Source organism: Globicephala melas, chromosome 4, assembly GCF_963455315.2.
Source record: "Globicephala melas chromosome 4, mGloMel1.2, whole genome shotgun sequence".
Classification (NCBI taxonomy): Eukaryota; Metazoa; Chordata; class Mammalia; order Artiodactyla; family Delphinidae; genus Globicephala; species Globicephala melas.
Window position 1 is genome coordinate 52567604 of NC_083317.1, and position 18274 is coordinate 52585877.

The window sequence follows — 18274 nt, forward strand, 5'->3', positions numbered from 1 at the left end:
CGCTCGGTCTCTAAACATATGGCTCTAATGAAATCAGGTTTCAAGGCTGAGAACCAGGACCTAATTCACGGTGATTTCACTGAAGTAAATGTCACTTACTGAGGAGTTCAACGTGAAGAAAAGAAGGAAAAAGAGAACAAGAACAAAAAAAAAAAATGCCATTTATGGAAACTTGAAGTTACTCTGCATCTTTCTTTGGAAAGACAGCAGACGCCATGAGAATTCCATCCCTCTCACAGTATTCTCCCCTGTGTACTCCTTATTAACACATGTGCAACCCATACAAAATACCAATTCCTCCATGCAGCCTGAGTGTTCCTCTGATGGCCCTAGTAAATAATTCACTTACTATTTGTGACATTCCTTAAGCGCTTCTGTAATGGGACAGAACTGATTTTAAATATTTATCATCTTTGTATATACTGCCCTCCCCAAATTGAATACATACTGCTTAGAGGTAGAAAATTATAATTTCACATCTTATTTGCTTTTTCTGTCTTGGATCTTGTTGCAGTGAGTTGAACAAAATAGCCCTGTCATTTTATTTTCCTTATGAAATAAAGATACTTTGCTTTTTCGAAACAGGCAGTAATAAGAGTTGACTAAATAACAGAAATGTTAAATGGTAATTTTTTTAGTTCTATTTCAGTTCTTTTTTTTCTTTCTCTCTAGATCTCCTGCTGCACATTTTTCTTATAAATGTTCTTCATTTCTATTGTGCATCCTTTAATTAAATATGACTAAGTTGCCTTTTCTTTGATTAGAGGGAAAACTGATCTAGCTAATATGCTAAAAAAAATGTATGTTACTCACTGCAAAGGTAAAGAAACCATTGGCCTTTGTTTCTTATTAAAAGTGAAAACACAGGAAACCTAAAAAGGTCCCTACCACTTCCCCAGGAAATCAAAGGTAGATGTAATGAACTGAATTTTAAACAGATCATTTTTTCCCCCCCATGGTCAGCAGGACAGTTTCTTATATTCCACCTCACTTTTACATAGGGATATACACAATTTTAGAAAACTTTTATTAACTTTTTCTGGATTTTGCTTTTAGATTTCTAGGGACCGTGGAACCTCTATCATGCAAAGTTGAATATTAATGATATTATTTGTAGAATTAATAATAAATATATTCATGGGGCTTTGAGCAAGATTAAAGGTTTAAACTGGTTAATTATTCCACAACACAGAGTGCATACAAAGTGCCAGACACTGTCTTACCTGCCTGAAATGTAGATTTTAGCTCTTTTAACCTTTGCAACAACCCTACACAGTAGGTATTCTTGTTATTACCATCCACATTTTACAGATGAAGAAACTGATGCATGAAGAAAGCACGGAGCTTGCCCAAAGTCACAGAGCTAGTAAATGTTGCAGTCAGAACCTGAACACAGATGACCCGCCTGCGAGCCTGCACTAAGCATGCTGCCCCCAGAACAAGCAAGCAAGCAAACGCTGTACACGTCCCACGTGCGCACACTCACACACATGCCTCTGCTGCTCAACTCATTTGAATTAAATGAGCAACAGTTCCTGAAAGTCTCCAAATGAGACACTGTGCTGATCCACCTTGGGAAACACAAAGATTGATTAAATAAGCCTGATTTCATGGGGCTTATAGTCTAATGGAAAGATAGCTAGACAAATAACTTTAAAAATCAATGAAAACTAATAAATATGGAGGATGAGCAAGAGCTTATGGGAGTTTAAGAACTAAAAGATTCAGTATAATAATAAGGGCCAGAATCAAGAGCAAGATGAACTTTGAGGGATTAGTGAGAATTTTTTTTTTTTTTTGCGCTACGCAGGCCTCTCACTGCTGTGGCCTCTCCCGTTGCGGAGCACAGGCTCCGGACGCACAGGCTCAGCGGCCATGGCTCACGGGCCCAGCCACTCCGCGGCATGTGGGATCTTCCCAGACTAGGGCACGAACCCGTGTCCCCTGCATCGGCAGGCGGACTCTCAACCACTGCGCCACCAGGGAAGCCCTAGTGAGAACTTTTATACCAGAATAAAAATCTTCAAGTGGAAGGAACAATGTGGGCAAAGACATAGAAACCTGTAGCTGCTAAGGTGTCAGGAAAGAGCCAAATAATCCCACTTGCCTGAAGAACAGGACATAAGTAAAAGAAAAGAGGACTAAAATGGTAGAAAAATACATCATGAACTCAACCAATAATTACTGAGTGTCTGTTATGTATACAGTACCCAAAGGACTCATCTGATAGCCATTTAAAGAATAGTGTTCAAACTTCGTACTGAAAATGGAGCTAATCTATGTGAAAGCATTTGACATATAATAACTCTAATAAATGTACCTGTTTTTACTAATTTTTGGATAAAAAGTCAACAGGAGCTTTATTTTTGAGCAGGAAAGACCCACGTAATAAATACATTTGATAATATAAATATATTTAAAATACAACATAAACACAAAACATGGGGTAAAGTCGAACATGTGGGAGGGTATATATTAGAACCCAGAAAAGAAGACTTCTGAACTAGACTTAAAGGAAGGGTGCCAAGATTCTGGGACTATAGAAAAGAAAGAGGAGGGAAGAGGGGCATGCCAGGGAGAACTGTAGGAACTGATGACAAAAAAAAAATCAATTTGTAGATAATGAGTTATTGAAAATTTTGAGCAGACAATAGACATCATCCATCCACTCACCCATCCATCCAATTATTCATCCAGTCTGTTAACACTTGTTAGAGCTCACATATTCCAAGAAACACACCAGGCTCTGAGAAATAAAAATCAAGGAAGCTTTCTAGTCTACTGGGAAATGCAAGCATGTCAGCAGTTCACTGCAGTCTAGTGTGCGAGATGTGAGCTCAGGTACTTGGAAGAATAGAGCAGGCATGCCCACCTTAGGTTAGGGTTACTGAGGAACGCCTCCAAAGTGGCAACACTGGGTAGGGTGTGACACTGGGTAGGGTGTGGGTAACTGGTTTCCCAAGAGGAGGGTGCAGTTTAGGGAAACAAAGACAATGAGGTGTGGAAATAAAAAGCATACTAGGAAAGAAGTACAGACTATGAGGACGTTGTTTCTTTGAGGATGAGTTGAATAGAGAGATGAAGCTAGAAAAAAAGTTCCTGAAGCTTGTCATATTAATGGGGTTATAGACTTTAACCCAGACTCGGTAATGATGCATAGAATGCACAGCGTCTCAGGCAGAAAAAATAAATAGAGTAAGGAGTTCTGCTTTTTGGAGCTCACTGGCCTCCTCAAGAAAATCGATGGGATAGGCTGTTATTGAAGGTAGGGAGACCAGACAGAAAGCTGTTGCAGTAGTCCAGGGAAGAATCTGAACTCGAACATGAACTGATGAATAGAACTGGAAGTAAAGTAAGGATGGGGAGAAGGGACATACAAAGATTCAGGAGTTAGAATGGTTCTTGTTGAATTATAATTTGGTTGGAAACACATGTCTAAATCTCCTCAACATCAAGAAATGCTTAGTACAAGGAGCCTAGAAACTGCTACCTGACTTGCTGATTAGAAAAATGACTGTCACCGAGTCTAATCACATGAATGGGTCTTTTTTGAACAGTTAATAATACATTTTTTGAGCCTCATGCTTGAAGTTTCTGGATTATAAACTTCACCCTCTAACCCAGAGTTTGGTATTGGTCTCATTCGGCAGAATTTACGTAGACACATTCACTCAAAAATGCCACTCCTCTTTTCCACATATTTCTACCATCTCCTGGTCAACAGACTAAGAAAGCAAAAGCAGAACTCAACTATTAAAACATTCAATAACGTCTCATAAAAATCTACCAACTACAGGACTTCCCCAAATCTAACAACTACAGAACTTCCCAACCAGTTTACCCTGGCACATGATATGTTATTGATCCCCTAAGGCTCCAGACAGGCAGAACCTCCTTCGCAACTGGGCTTGGGCCTTGAGCAGAGGCTGGCCCTGCCATGACTTCAAAAAGGTTGAGAAGCACAGAAAGGAAGCATTAGTCACATGACACCTAAAGATTTTTGTCTGCTGCCTGTTCTTTAGGTCTGAATCCTAAGATTGCCTTTAGGAGTTTTATAAAGTCCTTTGAACGATAACTATTTCCCAATTTTAACTCAATACTAATATTTTTTTCTTACTGACAGTTCTTTTTGGGAAAAATATCACAATACTACTCCTTATGTTAAAACCTGCTTTATAAAAATCATAATCTGTTTGGCTGTTTTTAGAACTAACCTCTCAATGGTTCTGTTTTTGGAAACAATAATGCATTCAAGTTTAAAGTCACCGGTTAGGTCACATGAAAGCATTCTCATATGCCCTCAATATGTAGATAAATAACAGGAATACTTCTGTATGAGAACTCAGTTATGCAAAAATGCAAACTAGTATGAGTATAAGGAAGAGAAAAGAATTCAACCTTTTAAAAGGCTACATCATTCGTCCATTCATTCAATAAAATACTATGGAACTATAAGGTGAAAACCCACAGAGAATATAAAGATGGTTTCTCCAGTGATCTAATAAAAGAAGCATTACTTTTGATGACTACAGAAATATGTCTGAGTTCCAGAGGGAGCTTTACCTTTGGCTCTCATCCCCAAAATAAAAATCTTAAAGACCAATTAAGAAGCCTTCTCAAGTAAGCAAAGACAGCAGACAAGGGTACAAGGGTTTAGGAGGTAGGGAGAGCGTTTAATCAGAATTTCAAGAATCCCCCATTTGATTTAGTAGTGATTTCACTCACGTAGCAGTTGGACAGAAATTTCAGCCCCTTAATGTCTATGGTTATAAATAAAGGGAAGTAACGATGTCTCAAATGCATAATTCTCTGTGGTTTGAGGTGCCGGCAAAACAAACTCCTCTCTTGAAAAACATGTGAGCAATCTTTTGTCAAAAGGTCCATTTTTTACTGACCTTTTGACAAGCAAGCAATTTTTAACTCACCAGAATTTTCAGTTTTCAAAAAGAAATACCGCAAGCAACTTCTCTGATAGATTTTCTTAAACTTTTAAGATAGTTTATTTTGAAGGTTACCAACTCTTTGCATTAGGCTCAGAGTGTTAATATATGAGCTGTAGCTTCAAGATATCCTCAGCTGTTACTCCCGGAACTCTGCGGTCCCTTTCTGCTTTCTACTATTCACAAATATTTAATCCGTACACTCCTGGCTGTTAGTCTAATTCAGATGAGGATGAACCTTTTCTTTTTTTAAGTCCTCATTTGTGAATAGATATAGGAGCATTACAAAGAGCTAGATTTCTGGAACACAGAATGTCTTGTGTTAAAAGCAATAACAGTATTTCCTCCTGTAGTGCCTAAAAATAATTAAGAATACATTTTATTTAAGAAGTGGGAAAAAGGCTTTAACATTTTTGAAGTAAAATAATTATGCATCTGGGCTTCCCTGGTGGCGCAGTGGTTGAGAGTCCACCTGCCGATGCAGGGGACATGGGTTCGTGCCCCAGTCCAGGAAGATCCCACGTGCCACGTAGCGGTTGGGTCCGTGAGCCATGGCTGCTGAGCCTGCGCGTCCGGAGTCTGTGCTCCGCAACGGGAGAGGCCACAACAGTGAGAGGCCGCGTACCGCAAAAAAAAAATATATATATATGCATCTAATCAAATGTGCATTGCTCTGTGTATGTCCTAGTCATGTGGTAGCTATAGATAAACACAGCACGTCATAGAGAAAAAAAAAAAAAAACAGGAAACCCAACATTACAGTTAATTCACCAGTGTCAAAGGACTCCAGATCACTGAAAGTGTGTGCCAACATTTTACATCGTATTTCATCAGCTAATGTATAAATATAGAATTTAACTACAGGATGAAAACAATAATCTGTGTGTAAGCAATCACTCCTCCTTAATTCTTAGCTACAGTTCTGCCTACATTCAAGGACATTCTGAGGGTGCTCTCTCATCAAAGTGGACCCTTAAAAGGAACTGAAGAAACCATCTGCCACCTGATGCTCAGTTCTTAAGCATCTTACTAAGAGATTCCTGATAAAAGTTTTGCACGTTTTATTTAAGTTATGCAGACTTCAGATATTTAGTTCCTATTATTTGCCAAGCTCACCTGGGTTTGTGTCTGGATAGGAAATACCTAAGGAAAACATCTTTAGCTATTTTTGTGAGATAATGCAACTCTGTGATAACATTACCCTCCTTTCTGTATCTTGTTTACACGTGCATACTTTCTGTGCAATGACACAGAGAAAACCTGAATGCCAGTACTGAGGCTTTTTCCCACTTCAATTTCAGATCTTCGTCAAGCTTATACTCTACCTCCTAGTATAGAAAGCAGTCTCCGATGCCTGCAGTCCTCAAGTAAGTGTCCCCCCTCTGGATTGTCAGAACAATTTATTTAGGCCAATTTTTAAAGTGTCTTTCCCTTTCTGCCTTTTATTTTCTATATGTGTTTTATGTGTACACTAAGTTATAAAAAGTTATGGGCTTCTCATGTATACTCTTACATACATCTGCTTCTTAGAGCTAACTATTTAACTCAATGAATGCTCACCAAATAAATAAATGTCATATAATATTTACTTGGTAACAACAAAATTATTCAGTTACTGAGATATACTTCTGGTGGCTAAATAGAAAAAATAGCAATCAAAACACTTATCAAAAACACTGCAGTATATTCTCAAAATACTCAGGTAAAATCTACACCATATGGAACTGGAGGCAGGTCTAAGCCATTCTTCAAACATGGATCCAAATTTGTACTTACTTGTCTCCAAAAAACTTTCTCCAGAATTCAGCAGCATCTGCTTTCGTGATACGAAAGTTATCTCCCTGGAATTGCCCATTGGGAAAGATAGCTTTGATTTCTGCCAACATGTGACTGAAGATAAGGGAGAGTTTTGTAAGATTTCGTCTGTAGATACAAACAGGGAAAAATGAAGGAAAAGGTAAATATAAGGCATGTAAGATTTAATGGGAATATACTATGAAAAATGAAATTATCAACCTAGGTCAACTCAATAAAGCCCTTAAAAACAATGTTCATAAAAACTGTACATTTAAATTCCTAACAGGGATTCTATTAGTCGTCCATGTACTCATTTAATATAAACGTGAACAAGATGAATTACATGAGGTTTAATGGGGGAGACGGACACCTAAAAAACTCACAATCAAATATAAATGTTAAACAAAAAAAACAGAGTGCTTATTTCTACACGGGGAATAAGGAAAGATGTGTCATTTAAGGCGAATCTAGCAAGATAAGCAGTTGTTCAACAGATGAAAGACTTAGAGTGGAGAGGAGGGGAAGGAGGAGAGGTTAGGAATAGAACTATTTGGATAATATCTAGATTTAGCATGGCTAGAGAAGAGCAGAAAGAGAGTGGAGGAAACGGCTTGAGACAAGATGAGAAAGTTTGGTTGGGACATGACAAAAAGAGGCATCTGAACCAATGAACAAAGTTTTTGTCAAATACACTTGTCACTTCTATCTAAAAATCAGAGTTTCTGATAAGTCTCAGATATGTGCATATTTTAGAAGCTCCCTGGGTAATTCTAATGTAGTCCATAAAAAGCCACTGCAATAAGGAATGGGAAGCCAAAATGGACTAAAAAGATTAAGGAAATGATCAAATCTCGGTTTTAGAAAGAAAAAGTTATGGCAGTATGAAAACAATGGTTTGGAAGGGAAGGAAATGTAGGTGTTGTCTCTATTCTAATTTCCATATTCTAATTTCCATGTTAAGTTCTGGGAATTCTGACATGATTTAGAACAGGCTTCAAACCATGACTAATACTTTAACAGTATCATCTACATTCCTTCTTAGCTTTTCATAAGTTTACAACATTAATTATGTTAATCAGCCCAAAACTCTTAGTGCTAGATAGTAAGGAAGCAACTGGAAGATAAAATACTACAGAACTTTTCAGTTTTGAGGTGACCTTGTCTCTTTATATTCCTGCTTATTCAGAATCACCAGAACACAGCAGGCACATACCTACTATGGTTCCATTTTGAAGTCTTAACTGCTTTGTGTGTGTGTTGAGGGGTCAGGGCTGGGGCTGGGGAGGAGGCACTTGAATTAGCACTCAAAGTAAATACAGAGGAAAACTAAAGAAAGCCATCAAATCTGCAATGCATATAACACCATACAATGTTTCAGCAGGACTTTGACACTGAAAGTTGTGTTTATTTGCCTTTTTTTTTTTACTCATGTATCTGGGTTTAATGACTCTCAAATAACAAGCAAAAAAACATGTTAGGTACCAAAAAGATCATAAAACATGCACCTCTCCGTAAAGTCACTGAAAGGAAACATGTAACTTCCTATATTATATGAATATGTAATAAATAAGGTACTTGTGATAAAAAGTGGGAAAAACAGGAATGAACAGAAAGCAATAAAGTATAAAGTAACTGACATCTCAAAAAATTCATCTCTACTGGAAAACCAAAAAGTCCCAATTTCCGTAACCTTTATTATCCATGAGAAGATTTATGGGAAAGAAGGGTCAGAACTTAGGCCTTATTTTAGTGCTTGACTGGCAACAACAAACAATCTCATTATGGTTAGGTTATGCAAAATGTTTCATCATCTTCTTAGATTCAGCCACACTTCTGCACAACTCAGCGTAATTCCAAGGTAAAACTTCTTTAATTAGCTGAATCTTTGATCTTCTCATTTATGTCAACACATCCTCATTTAGGTGATGGTAGATTTAAGAAATCCAGTCTTAGGAAATGAAAAGTAAACTGATGAACTATATCCAAGGAAAGAATTGCAGCCAATACAAACTGCAACTGACTTTTGAAATCTGAGTTTAAGGAAGAACATAAAGTCACTTTTGAAAATCTGCAACGAATTTATTTCTATAATTAGGCAAACAAGTTAATTTTCTACCAAACTTCCAATTGATACATACAGAAGAAAAAAGAAAACAAGATGGCTGTAATTAGGGAAAACCAACTGTTCCTTATTTTCTGAATTGGTTGCTCTCCATCCCCTTGTTTCTCTGTTCTTTAATCATATCCAAATGTTTTTCATTTTTATTTGTTAGATCTAAAGCCTGAAGCACAATACCAGTGATTACCCATCTTGGATTTTTGATCCATTGGCTATGTAGGCACTAAACTTTAAAACAGAAATAGTAACATTTTATCTTTATAATTTACAGTCTAGAAGCTCTAATAATCACTATATAACTAATCACTGTTAAATTATAAACTGTGTGTATAGTCCAATTTTCTTGTTCCTACAAACAGATCACCATATTTTTATTCAACTTTTTGCATAAACTAAGGCAATGAAAAGATTTATTTTGCCTTTAGTCTTTAAAGAAACACAAATTCAAGTTGTTAAAAACATGTGAATGCAACAGTTTCGTGTTACTTTATTTTTCACATATACCAGATGCATATTTATATTTATTTTATATCTAATTTTTAAAAACACACACCATACATATGTAAATGATTATTTTGGAAACACTTTACCTGAAATATCGATTTACAGAGGTTGCAATCCACAACAAGAAATGAAAAGAACTTATAGCTAATTCTATTTCTCTGATGTCATTTAAATTTACTGTCATAGCAAATAGGTTTGTTTTTTATACGATTGTGTGGGAGTTTTTTGTTTACTATATTTTGCTTTACATCAAGCTTTAGTTCCCCACCCCACTCTGCACTCTTAGATACCCATTTTAAAAATAAATAACCTCTAATTTTGAAAATAAAATCCAAGGATACAGTCATCTCTAATCATCTAGACATAGAGGGAAGAAAGGCAACAACTCCACATCTTCTTTGTAGATGAATTTTTTTTTTCCTATCTTGATATTTTTCCATACTTTGCCAATTTTCCCTAAGCCCACCTGATTGCCGCTCATCATAAGACCAAAAATGACGACTGGACTGCTTAATAAAGGATTTGAAGCATCCTATATTAAGATATGTGTCTATTACTAAATGCCCTACCCCAGAACAACTAAGGAAATAAAATTTATCTACAAAGACTCAATAACCTTAAACATAACTTAAATTTACAAGAAATTTTCCAATACTTTCAATAAAGGTATACTTTATTTTGACTAATTACTACCACATTATCTCCCATTAACCATCAAAAGCTAAGCCATTTTAAAAATTTGTTTTGTGTGAGATTTTGTTTATAAGAAATAATTTTGGAGTAAAAGTATTCTGATACACCAGGTAAGCAAAAAGTAACTTCTAGATGTCAATACTGGGTAAACCAGTAAAGATGTTAATATATAGAGGAGCCTTGAGAAGGGGGAGGCAGAGAGGAGCAAAGACAAAGGAGAGGGAGAAGATGAGAAGGAAAACTATCTGCATTTAAAAAAAAAAAAAGTGTAATGAATGCATCAGCAATGTCAAGAATATCACCTAAGAAGCAAGGTGCCTCTTTTATCCTGAATTTGATCACCTAAAACTGTCCTTCTTTAAAACGGTATGAATCAATTTCTCCAAAATTCAAGTTACATTACTGCACAGAATGTGAGGTCAGAATGATGGAGCATCACTCTTTACGAATAAGTCTTAGTAGCTTAAGTGGCTATAGCCAGCATCATCAGGAGGCTGAAGGTACACAAGATTTGACGTAGGATGACACAATCCTACCCTTAATAAATTTATCACATAGTAGGGGAGAAAAAGACATGACTACATTATTATCATACAATATAGTGGGGGCAATGCACCAACGATAGCCATCTTGAGATGAGGAATTTGAAAAATGAATAAAAAATACATCAAGACTTGATTAGTAGCCTTCACTAAATGTAGGAGACACACAAAGAGAATAATCTAATTAGATCGTATGGAGTCCTTGACTTTTCTCACGTCAAGAAACAGCTGTGTCATATATCAAGGAGGAAATAAAAAGCTTTAAGTGCTGAATTAGTGAAAAACTTTAAATGACACTTCATATCAGTGAGTTCCAAAGTTTCTGAGAATGTACTGCTTCTGGTAGAAGCAATGGGAGCCCATTTTTTATCCAAAAACTATTAATAATTCAATTTTTACATTTAAAAGCTAGAACATGTGCTTCTTAATCTTTACAAGGTGGAACAAATTCAACATAAAGAGAAAGGCAGGACACGAAGAATATAAACAGTGGCACTGAAAATGAGACTCACGTCCAGTTAAAGAGCAATTACCATTCACTCTATTTCTGATGTAGTGCCTTCCAAGATGGGTTTAGGGCGTTACTTCACACTGTTTTTGACCTTGGGAACATTTTGATTCCTAAGAAAGTGAGGATACTAGGCTGATGCAAGCCTTGCCTTTCATTTCCCCCTCTTGGGAATAGAGACTATTATTAAGATGACTCCTGGGAGTCTCAAATAAAACTGGATCTTCTCCATTCTCTTGTCTAAGTGCTTTAAAGTTTTCCATACATCTAAGGGGAATACGAGGCAGATTTTTTTTTCAACTGAAGTATAGCTGATTTACAATATTGTGTTAAGTTTCTGGTGTACAGCAAACTGATTCAGTTATACATATATATACACATCCTTTTTCATACTCTTTTCCATTATGGTTTATGACAGGATATTGAATCTAGTTCCCTGTGCTATATATACAGTAGGACCTTGTTGTTCATCTATTTTATATATAGTAGCTTGTATATGCTAATCCCAAACTCTAGTTTATCCCTCCCCAACCCCCTTTCCCCTTTGGTAACCGTAAGTTTGTTTTCTACGTCTGTCAGTCTGTTTCTGTTTCGTAAATAAGTTCATTTGTGCCATATCTACTTTTTTTTTTTTTTTTTTTTTGGCAGAACGCGAGCCTCTCACTGCTGTGGCCTCTCCCGTTGCGGAGCACAGGCTCCGGATGCGCAGGCTCAGCGGCATGGCTCACGGGCTCAGCGGCTCCGCGGCATGTGGGATCCTCCCAGACCGGGGCACAAACCCGTGTCCCCTGCATCGGCAGGCGGACTCTCAACAACTGCGCCACCAGGGAAGCCCTGTGCCATATTTTAGATTCCACATATACGTGATATCATATGGTATTTGTCTTTCTCTGACTTACTTCACTTAGTATGATAATTTCTACTGCAAATAGCAAATAGCATTGTTTCATTCTTTTCTATGGCTGAGTAATATTCCATTGTGTATATGTACCACATCTTCTTTATCCCTTCATCTGTTGATGGACATTTAGGTTGCTTCCATGTCTTGGCTATTGTCAACAGTGTTGCAATGAACACTGGGGTACATGTATCTTTTCGAATTATGGTTTTCTCCAGATATATGCCCAGGAGTGGGATTGCTGGATCATATGGCAACTCTATTTTTAGTTTTTTAAGGAACCTCCAAACTATTTTCCATAGTGTCTGCACCAATTTACAAGGAATAAGAAGCAGATCTTAAAAGTCCAAATCCCAATGAAGACTCAGAGTCTACCCCAAGTCATAAGAGAAGTAAAGTGTGAACAGAAACATTCTAACCTGAGACACAGGCAGCAGGACAATTTTTTAAGCTGCTCCATGTTACTCCATTGAACTGCTCACTTTAAAAGAATTTAGGAAACTATGTCAGTCCAAAAGCTGCACTAAAATAGGTAACCAAGGAAGGTCTTTTTCCTTTCTTAAAGGACAAATCATCCACCACTAACAAGGCTAGGGAGACCAAGTGCAAAATTGGGTCTGGGAAAGATGAACCCTGGGCATCCTTTGATCTCTGCAGTATACTCTCAAACGTGTTGCCCACAACGGTCTATTAAGAGCAGCAGGCCATCTTACAAAATAAGAACGATGCACTCAGGGTAAATAAATTTGCTTTCTAAAATAAACAGTTTTGAATGGACAATTTACAAATGACTTACCTAAACACAACTAAAACATGAAATATTCCTATCACATTCAAATGTAATATCCTTTGACAAGTTCCCAGAAGATATTCAAAAGATATTCTGCCTAATTCTTCAACTGTTGTGTATTAAAGAGATTGGCCCTGACATTTGATAGTACATATTGGGTTCATATCCTTACTCTGCTGGTAGTCTTGAACAAGTTACTAAACCTCTCTCTCTGAATCAGTTTCCTCATCTCTAAAAGTTTTAAATAGAAATGCCTGTCTCACTAAGTTGATGTGAGGAGTAAATAAGATATGAAGGTAAGAGCCTAACACAACTAATTTTTAAAACTCTCAATAAATAAGAGTTATTATTAACTCTACCTGCCACCTCTGTTTAAAAGTATAAATATCCTAGTAGTCTTTCTTCGTTTCCCCATATAATACTATTGTTACTTAAACTGATGGCCATCTTAAGGCCATCATTCTCACCTTATTATCATCAATTGTCATGGTGCCCTCTTAAAATTCCACAGCAAACAATGGGCGAATATTTGATTAATCCATTCATTTATTCTGCATACCTTGACTGAGTGTCTACTAGACTACGTCTAGGTAGGCACTGATGATACAAAGGTGAAGATGACACAATCCTACTCTTAACGAATTTAAGGGGCTTAGGGACTGCCAAAGGTATAGAACAACATAGTGGGAATAAAACTGAGATAGAAGCAGAACAAAGGTGGTAATCAGTGAGAGAGACAGAGGAGTCTACAATTTTGGGGGTGATGGATGCAGTTCTGACCAGAATATGGCCCTGCAACGGGTAGGAACAGTACAGTGAAGATGAATTAGGTGAGGAATTAAAAAACTCCAAGGGTGAATGGGGTCCTTCAAGTGGATTTTGAAATTTCCTACGATTATGACAGCAGTTTGGATGAAAAAAAGGACTACAATAAGCCTTATCTCAGTACATTCAATAAAACTTCCCAAATAATCTTTTTAAATGTTAGCTATTTAAACTTCGCAGCAATGCAGAGTAGGATTATCCCTTTGATGATTTCAACAATTTTTTTTTACATCTTTATTGGAGTATAATTGCTTTACAATGGTGTGTTAGTTTCTGCTTTATAACAAAGTGAATCAGTTATACATATACATATGTTCCCATATCTCTTCCCTCTTGCGTCTCCCTCCCTCCCACCCTCCCTACAACAAATAATTTTATATGGAAAATTTATTATGAGAAACTACGACAGTATGATATGATCACTCGTACTTTCATCTGGTTTAAAAGTTTAACAATATCTGCTTCAATAAAGAAAACACTTTTGTCTTCAGTGTTGGACTTCTTTTGATTTTTAAACCTAATCTGTAACAAGTATCCTCTTATAAAATAAACCTTAAAAATGTAGACCAGTCTATTACTTGAGAGAGAAAAGAAAAAACTATTCCTGCATTCCTGTTTAAGATAAAATATCAATACAATAAAAATTCTGTGAACCATGTGGAAAGTTGCCATTGCAATGATTCAAATAGAAGCAGCCAGAAGTAATCATAGTAGAACTTGGTTTTCTTTGAGTTTCTTTGATAGGTTCTTTTTCAAAAGAAAAAGAAACACTGGAAGTTTAAACTATACTTTTATGACCCGGCGTACTTTGATAAAAGAAGAGTCTCTTCATCAAATAGACAAACTTGACCCTGAAACAATTTTTTTTAATCTAGATTCATTTTTGTTCTTTGCAATTCCCAGTAGATCGCCATAAGAAAAATTACAGTGAAGTAGCAATCTGAATTATGTCAATTAAGTCAGTACTTATTGCTTCTAATGAAAATTCTTAATTATTTTTACTTGCTACATTCCCTAGTCCACTATTTTTATTTTTTGTCACATTTACACTTCAGAGATAGCTTTTACTTCTACTCATTAGAATATAGTTCAAATTTTTCCTACAGTATTTTCTTCGAGGATTTCTCCTGTCCATGGGACCAAGCTACCTTGCACCATTTCTCACACCACTTCTCTGTTCTCTCCTCGAGCATTTGAATGGCCTCTTCCTGACCTCTCCTGCTCTTAACCTCAGGTTAAGCCACATCTTCCTCCTTACTGATTCAAAGTTCCAATGTCTCAGCCTGTTGAACTTTCACCTGCACCAGTTTTATGTCAAAGCACGGCCATGGTATCTTTTCCATCCCCCTTCCTGGATGTCATCTATCAGGCTATTAAATGCCACCACTTCACATTACCTGCAGTGGCAGGAAGTTTTTTCTGAAGAGTACCACAGCTATTGTATAAACATATCGCACTTCACCTCAATCAGAGCAAAAGTCTTTGTTGGGGAAGAAAAAGTCTTATTATACCTGTAACAGCTTCTTACACATAATAGATACCCAATAAATGTTAATGTCAATGACCATGAAAATATTTAAAGAATAAACACATAAGAATTTCCTGACCCGAACAGTGCTAATAAACAGATCGATAGGAGCAGTACATAAAACCAGTTTACAGAAACACTACATAGTGAGGCATCAACTTTCCAAACTTTGATGAAAAGGAATTTTACCAAAAGCTGCTTTAAGAGAGAAGTAAAAATCTAGTGTTTGACTCTAAATAAGAAAAAACAAAAATCTTTGCTCTGTGAGTTGTAGTATCTTTTCTCTCCCTATCTATTTTTTCTTTGTTAACTGCAAAATATAACAACAGCAATGAAAGGAAATTAATGCTGTATGCCCCATGTGAAGTTTCCAGAATCTCAGTAAACTGAACACATTTGTCATACTTTCTGAGGAAGCATAAACATAGTTTCCATCACATTACCTGTTCCCTGACAGTTACTTCCTCCTTTTGACTCTGGAAATTTTCCTCATTGATACCTTTGTCCCACTTCAACCCTGCTCACCAGGAATGGAACAAGTGAAAAACAAATGAACCACAGAGCAAAGAGATAGCTCAGCTCTCTGGTGCTCATGTTCTGCATTACTGACAAGAAAACTAAAATCATGACATTTATTCCACCTCTTCCCTGGGGTTAAAATTACTTTATTCAAACGGTTGAGGCAAATATAAAAATAAACATAATTTGGCCAAGCAATTCTCATTTATTTTTGGTATAATGGACATGGATGCCACATTATAACATAGAGTGTGTGTGTGTGTGTGCATGCACACACACAAACGTGCTCAATAAAAGTGTGACGTGAAAAAGGCAAGACAATAAATAGTATGCCCAGTACTGTCTTAGTTCTATTAAAAAGCTAAATATCACACTACAGACAAATAGAAACCAAATACAGGATATACACAAAAAGACATAAACAGTAGTAATCTCTGGATAGTTTATAAATGGTTTTTCTATTTTTTTCTTTAAATATTCCTATTTTCAAAAATAGTATTGACAAGCCATCATACTGACCTTCTCAGGCAAACCTGCAATGTGCCTGAAGGAGAGAGAGTGACTAGATTTCCACACCCACTGCAACAGCCCATCCTCTGACAGGCCCCAGTGGCACCCAGGTTCCCAAGCTTGGCTTTCGAGTCCAGAAGGCATTTCTGGTGCAGTCACCCCAAACCTTTTACTTGACCACTGAGTCCCAATTTTCTACAAAGCATTAGCCCTTCCACCATAGAACATTCACCGATGGCACAGAGTATAGTTTCACTTTTTTAGGATATAAAGCAGGGAATACAAAGGTCAAAGAGTCCAGTAACTGATAAACTGAATGAGGAACCATCTCATTCTGCTTACACCTCATTATCCTTAAAGCTAGTTGGTGACATTATCTCCTACCGTTACAATAATCTCCTAAAAAAAAAAAACCACAATTAAATTGAATTATTTTTAGGAACAAGAGAGTCCCTGATAGTTATTATAGATAAATTAGCACATCACATGTATTCTTTGTCATACAACAGCATAAAAGAAATGTACAGTGACACATGACCAGAGTAACCCACATTTTCCCTTCAGCATACCAGATACAGATATGACATATGATAATGGGTTCAAGACAAGTGGGCTAATTTAGATGTCTGCAGCCTCAGAAAGAAATGCTAGGTTTTTTTAAGCAGTAAAGACTTACTCTTCTTTCAAAATTGGGATTTTATTTTTCTTTCAAAATTAAAAAAAAGGTAAAATAATCATAAGAAAACATGGCTGTAATAGTTGTTAGCAGTACAATTTCCCTGGACCACTAGAAACTTCTTAAACTTTCTGAATGTAGCAACAACAGGTATATTTTTTAAATTTGAAAAAAGGTCTAAGATTTGCTTAAACTGGCTAAAGTTAAACTGGATGTAGCTTATTCTGTAGCCGAGTGGTGGCGGCAGGACCTTGTAGACAATTGGTTTCTCCATTTCCCATATCAAGCCTCATGAAGGAAGTACTGGGATATGGTGGAGGAAAGCATGGCACCGGGAACACAGGGGTCTAGACACAGCTCTGCCTGTCTTATTACTCCATGATAAGAAAAGAGCCAAAAGCTTCTCTTATCCAAAGTTGTGTCCTCTATAAAATGAGGAGACTGTGGGTACATAATTTGAGGTCCCATAACATCCCATGAAGCTGTCATCACTTTTATTTCTGGCTGGTAGGAGGTGACTAGACAGCTCAGGCACTAAAAAGCCCATATGCTTTAGGGAAAAATTATGAATCCATTTCACAACCTAAAAATCAATATGAAGTAAAAGGTGCTATAAAATATTTTCAGTGTACAGACTTTCCTCAATATACCTCAATCTGAGACTGCAGAAATCCTTAAGTCAGGACAGAAAAATCTAACATTGAAAATTGAAATTACAGTAAGTATAAAAATTCATTAGTATATTTGGAAGCCTTAATTTTTATTTTGTTTATTACCATATAGGCATCTCTGACTTTTTCTTTCCTTTTCAACAAAGGAAAATCCCTGAATAACACTCTTTCAAATCAAAACCACAAAGCAGCAGAAATAACAGAAAAGTAATAAAAGGCAACTTAAAAACTCTGTTTTTCGTGTTAATGAAAAGTAAACACTAGAACATATGAAAAACGTAGACTACTAAAGCAAAGTATGCTCAGTGGGAAATCTATGGTTTAAAAAGTTGATTTTATTTATTTGTCCTTGGTAAGGAAATGTGCTAATAGTAAGCATAGGACATTATCACATCTAAGAATGTTAACTTTCATCTCAACTGAGAGTTTAGAAATATCTTAATTTAGGGAGACTGTAATGTTTACCACATGATGGCTGATCAATAACATGAATCAAATCCCTTTACTATTTTAGTCTGATTGCAAATGATATAAGCTGCACATCAATAAAACCACCCTTAGACACTGGCTTTGGAGTAGAAAGACAAACATATCTAATCTGCCCACACACTCAAGGCCAAATATTTCAAGTTAAAACTCCAGCTCTAGAGTCAAATTAATCTAAACTTGAGCTTAAACCACTTAGTAACTGAATGACTTTAGGTACTAAATTACCCTCTAAGCCATAGTTCCCTCATCTCCAAAACATGAATTA

The 18274-nt window shown here is 36.5% G+C and overlaps 1 protein-coding gene across 4 annotated transcripts in view; it reads right to left on the minus strand.

Moving 5' to 3' along the window:
• The window catches only part of CBLB (Cbl proto-oncogene B), a 410825-nt gene that overhangs the window by 114127 nt on the left and 278424 nt on the right, over positions 1-18274 (minus strand). For all 4 annotated transcript variants that reach the window (XM_060298032.1, XM_060298033.1, XM_030861086.2 and 1 more), the window contains one exon: positions 6717-6863. In XM_060298032.1, the coding sequence (XP_060154015.1) occupies positions 6717-6863 (147 nt within the window). The remainder of the gene's footprint in view (positions 1-6716; positions 6864-18274) is intronic.